The following is an 18,464-nucleotide window of genomic DNA, read 5'->3' on the forward strand; positions in this document are numbered from 1 at the left end:
TTTTCCAGGAATGCTTTTGAAGCCGTTAAAAAACTCGCAGCACGTGTTTCATCAGGTCTACAACCACTCGGCTGCGCCCTAGTGGTTGTAAATCCCGATAAAACAATGCTGCTCGTGTTTTTAACATTACTTGAAACATTGTTTATGGTATATTTTATGCACTGTCAGCAATTTTACTTCAAATAAAATGTTGCTGAGAATGAAATTGGAATTTCATTTGACTTTCCTAAACACTTATTTGGAAAACTAAAAGAAATGTCTTTAAAATTTCCAAAACAGAACACAATGTCATGCTGCCAAACTAACAATTAATAATTAATTATGTCCATGCTTGCAATAAAATTGGTTTTACGGTGTCATAATTTCTGAACTTAAAGGAACCCCGTGGTTGTATGATCTCTTTTCTCTTTTGATCTAAACGATTACCATTTACCAAAGGCCGTAGCACGATAAACAACGTGTGGCTGATAAAACTACCAAGTAAAAGGAAAAAAGAGTTATCGTGACAACATTTAATTAAGAAAGAAACACCTGCTTATACACAGTGGAGTAATTGACTGCTGCCAACTTATCGAGTGGCAAGTCCCAGGTACACAATTAAAGAAGCGCGTCTTGTGTGGCTACGGAAATTTTTCACACGCAAGACACACTTATCAGGGGTTGTTCTTACTTTGATAACATTTAAACATACACAATGTCTTTCAGAGCAAGAGTATCTGATATCGAGTGTAAACCCAGACAAGATGATGAGAAGAACGCAAATGAATTGAGCGGTGTTAACAGAGCGGCGCCGAATGTTGACGATGGGACACCCGAAACATTAGAATCCTTTCTGAGCAACACAACTTTGCATGGCGCCCAATACCTCTTTGCTAGGAGCACCGTGAGGCGCCTTCTTTGGAGCTTGGCCCTTCTCGCATCACTTGCATTTTGTAATTATCAAGCATATCAAACTGTGAGGGAGTATCTCCAGAGGCCATTTAACACGAAGATTTCCTCCAAAAGTGCCCATGAAGGATTCTTGATTTTCCCTGCTGTCTCCTTGTGTAATTTTAACCCATCAAACATGAATAAGATCAAAAATTTACTGTCAGTTTCAAACCCAGATTTAAGCGGGGAGGAAGTACAGGAACTAGTTGACGAGTTTTCCAAGATACTAATACAATCAAATGATGTAATAACTGAAGACTTTCAAGAGAGATTTCGCATCTTGTTCAACCAAGACAATTTGGAAGCTATCACAGAAGCCATAAGCCACCAAATAGAAGAGATGCTTCTTCCCAATGTTCCACCAACGTTTATTTCTTGTTCGTACGCTGGCTTGTTCTGTGGAGCTCAGAACTTCAGCTCGTTCATGAGCACCGTTTTTGGCCAGTGTTTCACTTTTAATTCTAGAAGGAATGGTAACGCACTCTTGAAAGCTACTATGGCTGGTAAAAATCACGGTTTAAAACTTCGCCTGAATATACAACGAGACAGTTACATAAAAAATGGCAAGAATCCGCTCGCTGGAATAACAGTTCTGGTCCACGATCAAGACAATTATCCATTTATGCTCGAGTACGGCTTCAGTGTTCAGCCTGGGAGTCACACCTTTTGCTCCATTAAAATGAAAAAGGTATTGAATCCCAAAATCGAATCCGGTTATTCGAATGCTTTGAGCTTTATATTTATAAATTAAACCGTCAGACAGCTGAGAGCTTTTAAATGGTTACCAGAAAAAATGACACAAAACAACCCGATACAACACAGCAACTTAATAGGCCCACTGAAGAAAACGCTCAAGCTAAGGCACTCCCTGAAAGAGGAAATCGTGAGGTTATCGCTATATATGTATATATATATACTAAAGTAATTGTAGACCAGAAATAGGCATAGATTACTTAACCTTTTCCCTATGCTTCATCAATTTTCAAAATACGATATCTTCCAGCTCTCCGAAATTTAAAGCTAATGGCGCTGAAAACAAAAAAACAAAACATAAGAACAAAAACAACAACAACAACAACAACAAAAAACAATTGCCTTAGAGCTCGCTTGGTTAGACAGGATGGCGACAAAATCACAGGAACCGGACCAGAGTACAAAATGTACTCCTTCGTCGAGCGCCAGTATTTTCCTAAAACTAAAAGAAAAAGAAAAAACAATAAAGGACCCGGCTTTTAGTTGATTATTCCAAATATTGAACTAAAAGGATTCCTGAAGTTGAAGATGAACTTGACCAAAAATATCTTGTAATAATGAACAAAGGATAAAAATTATTTCTATCATTTCAAAGTACTAAAACAGTGTTTCTCTCTATTTTCGTATCGAAGCTAGCCGTGGGACTCTTCCCAGACCTTTGACTTTAAAGCTGCTGTTTCCCTTTATTTGGTATCTATTTATCATGTCTGTTTTGAGTTTCATTCAAACTGAACTGTGGGCGTGTGAATAGAGCTGAAATTTCCCTCTATTTCATCTCCTCCCAAACTTATTAAATGGGTTTATTCCTATTCTAGATGTTAGGTTTTGTTCAGGGAATATAGCCTACAAATATGTGAGCTGTGTCCAAAGGATTTCTTATAGACAGGTGTTATAGCAAAACCAAGTTGAATATCTGACGCACAATTAATCCATCTGCTACTTCTATAACTTCAAATGCTCAGAGCCAATTTGTTTTTAACAAAACCCAACGTGAGTGTTTTGAGATGAAAACTCATTTTGAGACAATTATACTATTGCCTTTTGCAGATAACCAATTTACCGGAGCCATATGAAACAAACTGCACTCAAAGGAGATTAAGCATGTTTAACGGTGAAGCTTCCTATGCTTACTCTCAGCCCGGCTGTATCATGCAGTGCATGAACGAGCTTGTTATCAGTAAATGCGGATGCCGCCTCTTGGAATTTAGAGGTAAAAACCTTTTAAGGATTAAAATAAGTTTGCACACAGCCACTTTCACTCCTTCAAACAGTGGCGATCCTAAGTTCAATTTTTTAGGTAACAAAACAACGCCCGAACAAATGAAGCATAGCAACATTCAAATTCCTAGCCTTTTCCCATGAACCGACAACACTGCAAATGTATACATCTTGCAGACCATCATTTTAGTCTCTATAAAATAGCATACAGGGAAGGCCTGGCATTTAGAGATAAATAAATTCAGAAGTTCGCTTTCTGCCATGTTAAGAGACATGAACAACTTCAAACCTTATCTTAGTTTTTACATATAGTGACTAGAATATTATTAAAATCAATAAATCTTGAACGTTAATTTTGTTCTGATCCCATGACTCGCCAAAGTATAATAAGTTGATAGTTTACCGAGAACGCAACAGAAATTTTTTTTGTTCGAAGTTTTATGTCTCAACAAAAAAGGTTTGAACGTTTTTTGAAGTTGAAGACAGTGTCAGCGAAGTCATAGATTTTTAATGCCTTTTCTCCCTTACAAATAATTAGCATAACCCTAAGATGCTGCTTTGCCTGAGCTATGTTTACTGGGCAAAATACCACATTCAAAGACTGGAGTAAATACCTATGGGTAAAATCCCATTGCCGCATTTATTTTAAAATATTTTTCAATCAAATCCTTGATACAAAGTTTGGCCTAGTAAAGGTGAGGGCACTGAAAACGCCATAACTATAATACAAACCGACAATAAATAAAAGGAGAGTGGCTGGTACAAGGGAAGGAGGAGAGATGAAAAAGCGTGTCTTTAACCACCGTCAAGATGAACTGAAGTAACACTCACGTGGATGCCTGGTCACATGGCCAGCATACGACTCCTAAAGGGTATCGGCTGAAATTTAAATACCTGCCACTTCAAGTCCCAGGCCCACACGGAACTGAAAAATACTATCTTGGAAGAAGAGTCATAAAAATCCTATTTGCAAGCAAATATTTCCTTTTAGTTATCACATTAATATTCTCCTTTCTTAAACATAGACCTTTAACCAGGAGAATTCATGACAACAAATATAACGCTCTAGTTAAAAATATTCAGTAAATATATACAACGTTTCGGCTAAAACTTAAACCTTCAGGGGAAGGTAAGAATTCTGATAAGAATTTTTACAAAGAGCAAGATGTATCAAAGAAAAATGCAAACTTTGAGCTCATTAGAGTCATAGGAGATTAATATTTGCAAGAATGGGCCCAATCGGGATGACGGCATTTATTTTCCCGCATGATTATTTGAATTTTGCCCTAAAGGGCAAGGGCAAAACTTGCCTCTTTCTATACATCGCGTTCCTTGTAAAAACTTTTTAACGTTTTATTCGTATCAATCTCTTCATTTTAGCTAAAGCTCAGGTTTGTGATCCAAGCAATACACTGCTTTGTGCGCTGCCTATTCTTGGTAAGTGTAGCTTTAAGCGTTTTATGCTCATCAAATCACCAAGTTATCGAATGGATTTTGAAAATAGCTTGTTTGGTCAAGTAGGGGCAGAGATTGAATATCAGCTGAGTTACGATAGTGGTATATTTAATTCAAATAACAGTTTTTCGTTATTTTCAGCGTTGTACGCAATTCATTTTGACATGCAGTATCGGCGTGTATAGATGTTGTATATGACTTCCAAAGCAAAATAAAGAAATAGTAAGCCCAATTTTGAAGCCCCTTCCCCACCAAAAACCTCGACAAAATCGCAGTAAATGAACCCAATCACCACAAGAAAAACAAGTAATTCTATTTATTTTTATAGGTGAATGGTATTAAAGTGAAACTCGGTGCAGATTGGATTCTTATCAGAAACTTTTAAAACGCTATCATTTATGTTCACCCACTTTGCAGAGTTATTAAGTTTATCCAAAGAAGGGCGCAGATGCAAAGAAGATTGTCCCAAGGCATGCCATCATGTGGAGTACCAGACAGCTTTGTCATATGCAAAGCTCCAAAGAGATGTGTTTGTGGAACATTTCTTATCATTCCTGAATACAACTCTGGAGTCATCAGCTTCTCTGTCATTGTACAACGAATATCAACCATTTTTTAACATGACCAAACCAGAGAGGCATGAGTACATAGAGTAAGTACATATTGTAAATTGCTTGAAGAGGCCGAGCTTTATCTGTCCTCTTGTGTTAGTCCCTATAATCCATATTCTTATTATGTGTCGCTACGGTTTTTGTTCTTTTATTCTAAAATTTGAGGGCGGTAGATTTATTAGCTTTATTAATGATTAATGCCCTATTTAATTTGGAGAAATACTGAGTCGCGTCACCGAGCTTTGCGCCGGTCATGACAGGGGTTCTTGCAACGACTCTGTGATCATTAAGTACGTTGTCAATATTTTGCTGGTAAAATATCTTGCTTATAGTGATTTTGAAGTAGAATCCCATCTAATGGATCAGTCAATTCCTGCAATGCTCATCTCCCCGACATTAGTGGGACGTTTTTCTACTATGTCTGTCCCGGAGGTGAGTTCGTTAGTCTACCTCCACAGCTCGGCCACTTTCTTTCAATGACAAGTTGATCGGCAAAGACGATAAATTGGTTATTAATTCTTTTTAACGAGTACAAAAATGAGATGGTAGATCCAGAGAACGAAAGGTCACTAGAGTAATACTGAGAAATGACTTATCTTTGATTTAGCGCGGCCTAAATTAGCTTTTGTTTGAAAGAAGGTAAGCCTAGGGGCCACATTCATGAATCCCTCCTAGGAATTGTTCCTTAACAGTAGTTAAGAAACAATACTTATTTCACAAATACTGAGATTTACAGATAGAATTAATCTGTTGAAAACCTAGCTCGGAAATTCTGGCAGCCAATGACAATAGCGAAACAACTTTCTCACACGTGTCGTCCAATCAGAAAGCGGCTGTCAAAACGCATGAACATTTTCAATAAACGTGGTAGCTTTGGCGTAGCTTTGTCGATGGCGCTATCTTTTTTACGGCTCTAAATTCCTCGCTCGCCGGTGTTTCCAGACGAGTTTAAAACATTCTGATAAACAACTACTGATGGCTGAATGTTCTGGCAGTAGGTTCAAACCTTTGGATAAACCCATCAAAGAATATATTACCGACCAAGAAAACAAAAACACTCGAGCAAAAACGCAGCGGGATGTGAAGCTACTTACTGCATTTCTGCTGGGGAAAAACGACCAAAGAAAAATTGAAGAAATTCAACCAGAAGAGTTCAACCGCTACGTTAGTGAACTCATTGTTAGTGTGAAAAGAAAAGATGGCCAAGACTATGAGTCATCAAGCCTTCAGGGTTCTTTTCAAGTTTCAACCGGTATTTAAAAGAACGCAAGGACTCAGCGAGTATTATCGAAGACGTTGTGTTTGATGAAACAAGAAAATGCCTGGAAGCTCGCAGCAAACAACTGAAAAAAGAAGGAAAAGGGAACAGTCCCGACGCAGCTGAAGTTTTGACTGATGTGGAGGAAAACATTCTTTACGAAAAGAATTTACTCGGAATCTCAAATGCCGAAGGTTTGTTAAACACAGTGTGGCTTTCAATTCGGTGCATTTTGGCTTGAGAGGCTGTGAAGAACATCAGCAGATGACTTGGGGCGACGTGCAACTTCACATGGAAGCTGACGGAACTGAATACTTAGAGTATCCTGAGCGGCAAACGAAAACTAGAACGGGAGCTGAATCACGTAATGTCAGAGCTGTTAAACCGAAGGCTTTCGCAGCACCAAACGGTCCAGCTGAGAGAGATCCAGTTGCCGTTTACAAGATTTATTTCGAAAAGCGACCTGACACGGTGAATAAACCTGATGCGCCATACTAACTCGGAATAAATTACACAAAAAGTCCTTCGCCAAATAAACTGTGGTTTAAATCAAGTGCAATGGGTCAGAACAAATTGAACAGTTTGATGAAAACCATGGCGGAAAAAGGAGGCCTTTCAAGTAAACGATTGACAAACCACAGTGCTCGAAAACGCATGATACACAAACTAAACGACAGCGACATACCTCAGCTCCTAGTCACATAATGCAGCTCTCAGGCCACAGAAATGTCCAAAGCATAAGAATTATAGCCACATATCTCAGCAACAGCAAAAAAAAAAACAAAAAAAAACAAAAAAAAAAAACATGTCACGAATACTGAGTGCGACCTGAGCTGAACGTGCTGCAAACTTCATCGAGCATTGGCCTACAGAGAGTGAAGCTGAAACTCTGTCTTGTAGTTTTCAGTCATCAAGCGCAAGCAGTCCTACAATGCATAGAGCAAGTGTATTTAGCGGAGAAGTCTCATGGACGACACTTTAACATCTCCATAAACACAGTAAATCAGTCACCTAATGCAAACTCAGCAACAGAAAGCACACCTTCAAGCATTTTAAACGTATTTTAGATTCTTCGGAAGAAGATAGCCCTCCCTGGCAATAGAAGTTTTTAGTGTGGTTACATATCCTCAGTTCTTATTCGTAAACTTTTTTTTTGTACTAGTTGTGTGAAAATTCTTGATATTCGATTTCTAAACCGATTAGAATGAGTTTAAGACACTAAAATTATCTTATGAATTATCTTTTCCCAAACATTTTGCTGTTGTTGTTTTCATTTCTGAAAAAACCTGATATTTTCGTGTAGTTCCATTTTGTGTACTTTCATTATGACAATAGAACACTTGAGAGCTATGTGTACGTATTTACCAAACCTGTTCAGCGCCGAAAAATCTCAGTATTTACAGCATGGAAAGTGCTTTGTACGGTGTTTACGCACTCGTTGTTTAGTGAGCGTAGCGAACGAGTGAGATTTCTGATACGTAAACACCGTCCGCGCGCACTTTGCATGAAGTAATCTTTTTTTACGATACATCTTAGGAGGGTCTCGTGAATCTGGCCCAGCTCTTCTTAACACGAATCCGTCCTAACCTAAGATGTATCCTAAGTGCTGTTTCTTAACAATAGCCTATTGTCATTATAACAACAGATTATTGTTTAGAGACAATAATTAGGATACATCTTAACTTGGAAGGGCTTCGTGAAACTAGCCCCTGATTGAGAAATCAGATAATTCAATTTGCATTTGCAGTGTAAATGGAATTGCTGGGAGGGAAAAAATTTAATTTCCTAACGAGCATTACCCTGGAGACGAAATGAGATCCATACGATGTATAAAAAAATATTTCTCGACATTTGTGTCGCGTTCTGTTGGTTACAAATTGTTGAGTCCCTCACAATTGAGAGAGAGCTTCTGTTTAGAGCTAGAGAAGGCTCAAGTTTGTGGTATCTATTATTTGAACCATTTTTTAAACATCTCTCTGTATATTTGAAGTTGATTCAGTGGTAATGGTAAATTTCCCTGGGTAGTTCTGACACTATGTCTTTAAGTTGAAAACAGGAATGCTATTTGTTCGCCATAATCATTGGGATTTTATGTAGGCCTATTGTGCGATCATTAATTATGTTTTTGTTTATTCTTTTTTACTTCACTCAGCGAGAATGTTGTTTCTCTCGACATTTATTTCAACGATTTGCAATATGATGAAATTGAACAAATTCCAAGCTTCGAGTTATGGAGTTTATTTGGTAAGTTGCTGTATTAGAAATCCAAAAGTTTTAAAATCGTGCTAGTCCAGTTTAGATCCGTAAGGAGCTTGTACAATTGTACCGTACAAGCCGGGCCTTAACTCTTTCCCTGAAATCCAGCGAGGTATTGACACAGAATAGGTTCGGATGTAAGAGCAGTATCAGCTGGTAGTATAGATCGAAACCTGTACCTGGTTCTTAAGAGTGCCTGACTGTAACTTTCGAGAATCGCTGGCCAAGCTTGAAAAATCGAAACTCCTGATAATTTGCCTGAAGTTTACTTTTGTGGAACTATCTTCGAAAATATTATTTGAATGTTCTGGAAATTTTTAGTTTTCGAGAATTTTGGAGAAAACGAAATAACGGGTTTTGCCTCATTAATTATGCAAAAATCTCACTCAAAATTAGCCAAGTTCAATACGCTTGTGTTGAAACAGCACGCAACGCTAGAAAGCGTGGTCGGTTTTGAATAAGAGCATAACTCACCTACTTTCTATCAATGGGACCTATGTAAACTTTTGTAGAACTTTGGAGGGTTTTATGGCTCTTTGAAAAAGTGACATTTTGAGGACTTCGCGATGAGGCGAAAATTGAGTAAGTTTGAAGGTTTAAAATGCATCTTGGTATGTCAGGTATCGACTCGAGAGGAACATTGTGATAAAGCTTGGGTCTTCGTCTTTAATAATACGAAATAAAAAATCTGGGCAATCAATGCACGCGCTGACGAAAACCAAAGTTAGCGAGGCTTCGTTAACAAATTTGCATAATTCGCAGCTGTTGAGAAAATGCTATGTTGTGGCGACTCGGTGAAAACATTGACCCAGGCTATCTTCAAATGGTTATTTTACCCCACATTGCATTTGTCTGTTTCTCTTTCTTGTTTTAATAAGGTGTTAGAAAAGGTCTGGAAAAAAATGCGTGATCGGAAAAGAAAATATTCGTCAAATTCTGGTGGGAAATTTGCATAATGCAAATCTTCCAATAAATCTTTCTGCAAAGGAATCTGATTGGGAAGGTTTCGTTAAGAGACCATTTGACCGAAACTCCCCACATAAAAGGAGTCAAAACAACGTTTAATAATTCGATTTTAACCAATTATTGTCGAATCTTAACCTTTAAATTAGTAGTGCCAAAGTGATACTCGCTATTGCGTTATCTGCGTCACGTCAGTAGCTGTCGATAAGTCTTAGAATATAATGCCCACAAACCAACTTGTGCTGCGAAATTGCCAATTACAACAACTAGAAAAAAAGACCTTTATTTACTGGCATATGAGTGGTTTTGATAATAGTAAAACGTTCACATGACACTTGAATCACGTTTAAAAGATACATGCTTGTCAAATGAGATGCGAAAGTTGGACACAGGGTCGGTCAAAGTGAATATTTTTAATTAAATCAAGTTTGTTTACTGGAATGCATGCTTTTTCAAATAGCTAGTCCAACCTTCTTCAGTGGCCTTCCAAATAATGATCACCCAGAATTGGGTCAGTCAAAAAAGCTCTCAATTCGTGTTGTTTGATACTGTACCTTCGCAAGTGACTGAAAAACAATGTCAGCTGGCACGCCATATTTTAACGTAATTACTGGTATGAAATATCACACATGCACGGATACACGCTTCAAAAAACCTGTGTGCCAATTTCCGTTTGACAAAATAATAACCTACCTACAGTCCACATTGGCTGTAGGGCATGCATTTATCTTTGTCGAATGTCAACAACAGAAACACGGGTATCTCAATGACACTGTATACACGCAATGTCTAGTGCATACATCACAGGTAGCCGAAGCTCTATGACCTTTGTTTGACCTTTATATTTTGATGTCATTATGAGTGTTACGCAATGGCGTAAATCGTTACGGTTTGTATGGGAATTTACGAACGTGTTTTGGAGTCGAAAATAAAGGACATAAATTGAACAAGAATTGCTTACCTTGTCTCCTTGATCTCTTGCCAGTGTTTGTGCGCCATATTTTGGCCATTTTAGTACGATTCCAGTCGGTATTTAAAGGTTTGTTGAACATTTTCCTTGCTCTATATCCTGCTATATATGTCCCCAAAAGGTTGGTCACTTCAGTAGCAATAGTTTTCGTTGCAACGTCAACAATGAGGTCAGTACAAAGTCTGAGTCGCAGACAAAGGACTGCGGACCACGGACTACGGACTGGGTATAAAAGAGAAACTAAAGTAAGCTTTGGACTTCGGACTACGGACTACGGACTACGGACTACGGACTGGGTTTAAAGGAGAACTGAAGTCTGAAAATCATATTTTTCTTGTATTCATTCTCAGTAAGTTTAATATGTATCAAATCAAGTTTCGGTAGTTGTTTTTGTCCCTTTATTGTTTTTTTTTTTTTTTTAGAAACAAAACAAGGACTTGGAATAAAATAGTGAGGATCGACAGTGCAAACATAAAATCTTGCTTTATCTCAGCGAAACAGCTGGATTTTAAATACGCGCTGAAGAGAGCCGTCATTTTAGTTTTAAGCATTCATCTCAGGGTTCGATATGGTGAAAACTGGCGTAATTAAATTCGCAAAAGGATGTTTGATGATCATGATCGTGATCAGCCAATGAGCCCACGTGCGCAATCATCTAGATGTCGTACAAAGACATGTATGCAGTAGACATTTCGTGTATACAGTGTCACTGAGATACCCGTGTTTCTGTTGTTGACATTCGACAAAGATAAATGCATGCCCTACAGCCAATGTAAACTGTAGGGCGTGGAGTCAGTCCATAGTTCGTAGTCCAAAGTCCTCCTATCCTAATACGAACTTTATGCGCACCCCGTGGTCCGCAGTTCTTCGTCTGCGACTCGTGTTTTAAAATGACCCTGTTGTTAACGTTGCAATTTATTTCAAAGAATACTATTGCTACCAAAGTGACCACGATTTTGGGGATATATATCTATAGTGGGATATCGTATAGAGAGAGGAAAATTTTCAGCAAACCTTTTAATTTTTTTATTTTATTTTACTTATTTCCTCATCCTTTGGTACCACCTTGTAAACGTCATTTCCGCTGCTCCCATGTATTGCAACATCCTCCATGATATATATTGTAATTTCATTTATAAAATTTAGTAACATCTAAACCTGAAGAAGGCTGGTTTGGCCAGCCGAAATATTGTTTTAAAATATATTACGTTGTGTCAGCTTTGCAGTAGTCTTTGGACTTCTCATCGTCTACTTTTAAAACCCACTGGAATCGTACTAAAATGGCCAAAATATGGCGCACAAACACTGGCAAGAGATCAAGGAGACAAGGTAAGCAATTTTTGTTCAATTCATGCCCTTTACTTTCGACTCCAAAACACATTCGTAAATTCCCATACAAACCCTTATAATTTACGCCATTGCGTAACACTCATAATGACATCAAAATATAAAGGTCAAACAAAGGTCATAGAGCTTCGGCTAACTGTGATGTATGCACTAGACATTGCGTGTATACAGTGTCACTGAGATACCCGTGTTTCTGTTGTTGACATTCGACAAAGATAAATGCATGCCCTACAGCCAATGTGGACTGTAGGTAGGTTATTATTTTGTCAAACGGAAATTGGCACACAGGTTTTTTGAAGCGTGTATCCGTGCATGTGTGATATTTCATACCAGTAATTACGTTAAAATATGGCGTGCCAGCTGACATTGTTTTTCAGTCACTTGCGAAGGTACAGTATCAAACAACACGAATTGAGAGCTTTTTTGACTGACCCAATTCTGGGTGATCATTATTTGGAAGGCCACTGAAGAAGGTTGGACTAGCTATTTGAAAAAGCATGCATTCCAGTAAACAAACTTGATTTAATTAAAAATATTCACTTTGACCGACCCTGTGTCCAACTTTCGCATCTCATTTGACAAGCATGTATCTTTTAAACGTGATTCAAGTGTCATGTGAACGTTTTACTTTTATCAAAACCACTCATATGCCAGTAAATAAAGGTCTTTTTTCTAGTTGTTGTAATTGGCAATTTCGCAGCACAAATTGGTTTGTGGGCATTATATTCTAAGACTTATCGACAGCTACTGACGTGACGCAGATAACGCAATAGCGAGTATCACTTTGGCACTATTAATTTAAAGGTTAAGATTCGACAATAATTGGTTAAAATCGAATTATTAAACGTTGTTTTGACTCCTTTTATGTGGGGAGTTTCGGTCAAATGGTCTCTTAACGAAACCTTCCCAATCAGATTCCTTTGCAGAAAGATTTATTGGAAGATTTGCATTATGCAAATTTCCCACCAGAATTTGACGAATATTTTCTTTTCCGATCACGCATTTTTTTCCAGACCTTTTCTAACACCTTATTAAAACAAGAAAGAGAAACAGACAAATGCAATGTGGGGTAAAATAACCATTTGAAGATAGCCTGGGTCAATGTTTTCACCGAGTCGCCACAACATAGCATTTTCTCAACAGCTGCGAATTATGCAAATTTGTTAACGAAGCCTCGCTAACTTTGGTTTTCGTCAGCGCGTGCATTGATTGCCCAGATTTTTTATTTCGTATTATTAAAGACGAAGACCCAAGCTTTATCACAATGTTCCTCTCGAGTCGATACCTGACATACCAAGATGCATTTTAAACCTTCAAACTTACTCAATTTTCGCCTCATCGCGAAGTCCTCAAAATGTCACTTTTTCAAAGAGCCATAAAACCCTCCAAAGTTCTACAAAAGTTTACATAGGTCCCATTGATAGAAAGTAGGTGAGTTATGCTCTTATTCAAAACCGACCACGCTTTCTAGCGTTGCGTGCTGTTTCAACACAAGCGTATTGAACTTGGCTAATTTTGAGTGAGATTTTTGCATAATTAATGAGGCAAAACCCGTTATTTCGTTTTCTCCAAAATTCTCGAAAACTAAAAATTTCCAGAACATTCAAATAATATTTTCGAAGATAGTTCCCCAAAAGTAAACTTCAGGCAAATTATCAGGAGTTTCGATTTTTCAAGCTTGGCCAGCGATTCTCGAAAGTTACAGTCAGGCACTCTTAAGCACGTACAAGACTTGAATGGATAGGTGTCCCGATGGAATCTACAGTAAACCTAACACAAACAGACAGGCAACATGTGGAGCCTAATTCAACAGTCTCTCTTCGGTCTTCACTCCGCTGTCATTGCCCAACTGTGTCAGAGAATTTGCAGACATAATTGGCTTCATAAGTCACATCCACGCTCATGTTACTGATGAAGATTGTCGTCTCTATTCATGAAATGCGACGAACTCCATATAGTGTGAAAATAGGCCTATCTATTGAAGTTTGCATTGTTAACATAAACTAAATTCGATTTTGAGACGACATTTCGGCGTTATAATGACGGCTAGTTGGGATAAAATATATTCCGTATTGGGCAGAGTCGCGAAGCGAGGGAGCCGTAATGTCGTCTGAAAATCAAATTTAGTTTTTTATCGCGATACAAACATTTTATTGGAGAGAGTAAACGGATAAAGTACAAATCGTGCGCTGATTCTTACTTCAGTCAAACTGTAGCCATGGTAATATCCGTACGCGAACTTTTTTCTCGAGGCGGGTTATTAGAATTTTTGGCTTTAATTTTTACGTCAAAGCAAAGAAAATGCAAAAATGTACAGTCCTTAAAGTACCTATCATTGATAAAAATAGGCGAGCTGGCAGGTTTAAACATTTTGCCAGCGAATTTTATCGAAAATTTGTTACCGCCGCGGGATAAACAACAACATGAAAACAGTGATGAATAAACCTCACAACCAGAAGCAAGAAACAAAAAAGCAACGATAAAATGAAAAAAGAGCATTGTTATCCTAACTTAGATGACGTGGAGATTTAAGAATTTGAAGTAAATCAAGCGGCGAAGAATGCTGTAAAAATTACCGAGACTGCCGTTCGTCGCTTGCGCTAGCTACGAGAAGAAGATCAAATTGACAGACCTGAACCATGAAAGACAACACAGCAGAGCTCTTGAAGCACTCTTGAAGCACATTTCGACACATATTGGCGATGGTACTAATTGGAACAAAAACTTTGAGCAAGCGAAAGCATCTCAAAGCCTCTGATAAGGAGAGCAGTCCAAATAAATCAGATCCTATTGCTTTGTAAATGCCATAATTTATTGGAATTTAAGCTCATTGTTATTTACCGTGGTCATCTTCACACTCAGGAAAAAAGTCTTTTAAGTAAATTTCTCTTCATCGAATTTATAATAACTCTTTTTCGCTTACCTTAAAAAAAAAAAAAAGCTGTATCCGCGCTGTGTATGGTGCATGTTCAACACAAGACAAATATTATTAGTGTTCCTTGAACAGTGTCAGAAGATCTGTAAACTCAAATGAAAAGAAATAAAGGACACCATCCAAAGTCGCATGTTCATTCACAGAAGTAAATTTTTAATCTCTGCGCGCCGAACCCATTTAAGTGCTGTTCTGCCAAAGTGCTGCCTTGCGTACATGACTCTTTTTGAGCCAATCAGAAACCGTCATTTTGAGACGACATTATCGCAAAAATAATGTCGCCTCAGCCCAATAAGAAGATCCCCCAGGATCGCGATTATGTGCAATGTGCCTCACATCCGCACCATTACATATAACTTATATATTTATTTCTGCTTTTTTTATGCAGCGAGCCTTGGCGGGAATTTTGGTCTTTTTGTGGGCATGAGCTGTCTGACTGTATGCGAAATCCTGGACTATGGTGTGAGAAGAATATACCACAAGATTTTTTCTAGATTGAAGAACAGAAAATAAGGAAACGTATTTTCAATTGCTTCAGAAGTAAAGCCATCCTGTTGTAGGAATAAATATCACTACTATGATATTTTTGTCACTGGACCCTAATTAAGTAACCACATAATGACGTTACGTTACTCGATATTGTTCCCTGGCGTGTTGTGTTTTGGTTACAAATCTCTTCAAATATGTTCGCATTGATCACCTTTATTTGATTAATATTGAAGATGTTTTCGAGTCTTTCGAAAGTTCTGGCGAACAACAACAGGCACAGGAGAAAAGTACGTCGTTCAGTTGTGAGTGGTATTAAACCAGAAAAGGCTAGACGAAATGGCGAACATTTGGGACGGCTGATTTTTTTCGAACTATTAAATTACATTTGGTAAATCCAGTGTTCAAAGGGGTCTTTGATTCTCATCATTTGTTGGCAATAGCGATAATAATTTCCTTCTAAGAATCAACATTGATTTGCAACTTCTTTGCAACTTATCAGCTACCTCTAATTTATTTCTGGTACATACTGACCTGTAACGGATCGTCAAACAAAGCTACATCAGAATTTAAATAGACCAGTAAACGAACTACAACTGTAGTCAGTTTTCGAGAAGTACTATCAAAATAATGCATAAATTAAGAATTTTTGTTCATGCTGTTGGAGAAGCAAGTAATATATCAGGGTAAAGCACTAAGCTAAAGGATATCCACTCACTAGCACCAGGGCGCAGGAAGGAAAGTGTATGCATTGTATTTGTAAGCAAGATGTTGGCTTGCTACAGGCATTTCATTTTGCTTTTTAGTAACTGGAAATAGTGGTACGCGCTTGAGTGACTGCAATTAGGGCCATGAATGAAATGAAAACCAACTGCAATGCAAAATACAATTCTTTCTCTGTTCTAAATCCTACTTATCCTCATACTATACCCTATAGTGTACCTTTACGTTAACTATTGTAATATTGTATGGGCTTCAACTTGTCCTTCAGTAACTTAAACAGACTCTTTCTTCTGCAGAAACGCATAGTTAGAATCATATGTGGAGCAAATCATCTTGCTCATTCCGCGCCCTTGTTCCACAGACTGAATATCCTTGACATTTTCAACATAAATGCCTTTCTTATTGCTTGTTTTATGCATTTTAGCCTGCATTCCCGTCTGCCCATTTTCCTCACGGCTTCGCCGCTCGCTTCTAGCGGCTCCGCCGCCAAAACTTTATTTCGCGCGCGCCTACAATACCGCCAGCAACGCAGACTATATGCATTCCTACCACAGCCATCTCTTCCCTAATACGTTTTACAATCTCTTCACTCCGAACCAACAAACGTCCACATCATTGTAGAACCAACATTAAACAATTTACAATCCTCCAAGGACCTTAGGTTTGGAATTCCCTACCTCGAGACTTGACTTCGTCCCCCAGCTGTTCTAGTTTTAAGATTTCGATAAACAAATTTCTCATTTATCGAGCACTAAATTAAACTCACCCATCCTCTGATTTTCTATGTCTTTTCCATCTAGTGTATCGTATGAGGAAGTCGGATACTTGTAGTCTCCTTCTGTCTCGAAAGACAATGCCCTGCGCCAGAAATGTTCACTGTTTTGGGGCAGCGTTGGCTATGACTGCAGAATACCTGTGCCATTACGTTACAACTGGTCACAACTGGTGCAAAAGAGCTTTTTACCTTTAAATGCAGTTTTGTTTATTGTACCAATTTTAAACCTGGAAAATATCAACCAGAAAGTTTATTAACGCTAAGTTGTTAATGTATAAAGTTGGAGTAGTGGTAGAAATCAGGAAAATATAATCATTTTATTACTGAGTAACCACGATTTGCTAAAATAAATAAATAAATAAATAAATAAATAAATAAATAAATAAATAAATAAATAAATAAATAATTATCTAAGTATTTGAGTGTAAATTACCATAACAATAAAAAAACAACTCAACAAAGCACAACAGAAAAAAAACTTCAGTGCAAAAGCTGACCTCTTCCTACAGCTAATGAGCAACGAAAGTATTCACAAAATTACCATTTCGGCTTTCACATTCATAGAGTGGATCTGGTCACCAACTGTTTCCACTCAAATTGATCGAGAGTAGCCATTCTGATTTAATTAAACGTTGTCGGTTAAATACAGAGGCAATACAAATGGATCGGACACTATTTAGTCACTCAATTTTTACATTGAAATCAGTATGATAATTAAAAAAAGTAAGACTAACTAAATAATTGTTCCATATTACTTTTATTCAATTAACTAGCGTAAAATACTTTGAATCTGTTACTATGTTAAATTTTTGCTTGTCTATATTTGTAAGTTCTTGTTACTTTTTTCAAGTGTTCCTGCATTCGTCTTGTCCCGCCTCGGTTAGTTTTGTAACTATTTGCAGGACAAGCCGTTCGTTGTTATTTTTCAAATAAATTGCTGTTGTTGTAATACCTTTTCAATAAAACTACAAATTTCATTTCCATCAAGTAATGTTGAACTACTGACAGATAGCTTAAGGTATTCCATTCTGCTTAACTGACGGTACCCATCTTGTCGGAATGTCAACATTACTGATTTGCCAAAGCAATTTTATGACCAGAATTGAACAGTATTTGCCTTTGATACTATCTCAATAAAATGATCACTCATATGGTAGGGAGATGTCAGAGAAAAATTGTACACGACCGCATAAAATTGAAACATAAATTTCCAGGAAATATTCTGCTGGAGCAAAACTGCTAAAATCTTAAGGAGTTCTAACGTGCTCTCTCGGTCCTGATATAAAATCATTATGCGCTAAAAGTAATTTATTTGCTCGACTTAATTTGAACATATTATTAAAATTAAATTAGGATTGTAAATTAGCGACAAAAGGAAGCAAGTAGGGTATAAACGATCCACAATAAGGATTGAGCAATAATCACAAGAATATCTGGTGACTTCAATAACAATAGATAGTTCACTGGGTAACATTCACGAGTTGGTTGAAAAAGTATTAGCTTAGCTTCGATTTCAAATGTTCGTCCCATTTGTCTCCGGACCTTTCAAAATCAAACCACTCGGAAATATCACGTTCGATACCACAACGAGTCCAGACAAATGAATAATGGGGTCACAAGCAAGGCTTTTTCGGAAAATTTTCTGTCTTGGAAGAAACTTGCTCATGTATCAGTGCTTCAAAGCGAGTTGAATGGTCAGTTGAAAGCTCCTTAATTTAGTTGTGACCTCTTCTTTGCTACAAATATCTAGAACGGTATCAATGGTGAGAGAGGCGCCCTTTTCCGGC

General features: G+C 37.7%; 1 protein-coding gene and 1 pseudogene across 1 annotated transcript; both read left to right on the plus strand.

Moving 5' to 3' along the window:
* The first annotated feature begins 610 nt into the window (after positions 1 to 610).
* Positions 611 to 15,206, plus strand: LOC146486466 (acid-sensing ion channel 1C-like). The gene is made up of 6 exons (XM_085097437.1): positions 611 to 1,618; positions 2,731 to 2,893; positions 4,282 to 4,338; positions 4,774 to 5,008; positions 8,378 to 8,469; positions 15,082 to 15,206. The coding sequence occupies exons 1-6, from the start codon at positions 695 to 697 to the stop codon at positions 15,204 to 15,206; spliced, it is 1,596 nt and encodes a 531-aa protein (XP_084953563.1). The 5' UTR covers positions 611 to 694.
* LOC146486467 (uncharacterized protein KIAA1958-like) lies at positions 5,943 to 7,057 on the plus strand (annotated as a pseudogene).
* Positions 15,207 to 18,464: the final 3,258 nt, after the last annotated feature.

This window comes from Pavona decussata, unplaced genomic scaffold (genome assembly GCF_977016875.1).
Source record: "Pavona decussata unplaced genomic scaffold, jaPavDecu1.1 SCAFFOLD_21, whole genome shotgun sequence".
NCBI classification, from domain to species: domain Eukaryota; kingdom Metazoa; phylum Cnidaria; class Anthozoa; order Scleractinia; family Agariciidae; genus Pavona; species Pavona decussata.

What these genes read in the sequence shown, in the direction of transcription:
- LOC146486466 (XM_085097437.1), top strand. Translation starts at nt 695, where the DNA reads ATGTCTTTCAGAGCAAGAGTATCTGATATCGAGTGTAAACCCAGACAA. An exon ending in CCGCCTCTTGGAATTTAGAG is followed by an intron (nt 2,894 to 4,281) that starts GTAAAAACCTTT and finishes TCTTCATTTTAG; the next exon opens with CTAAAGCTCAGGTTTGTGAT. An exon ending in TTGTGCGCTGCCTATTCTTG is followed by an intron (nt 4,339 to 4,773) that starts GTAAGTGTAGCT and finishes CCCACTTTGCAG; the next exon opens with AGTTATTAAGTTTATCCAAA.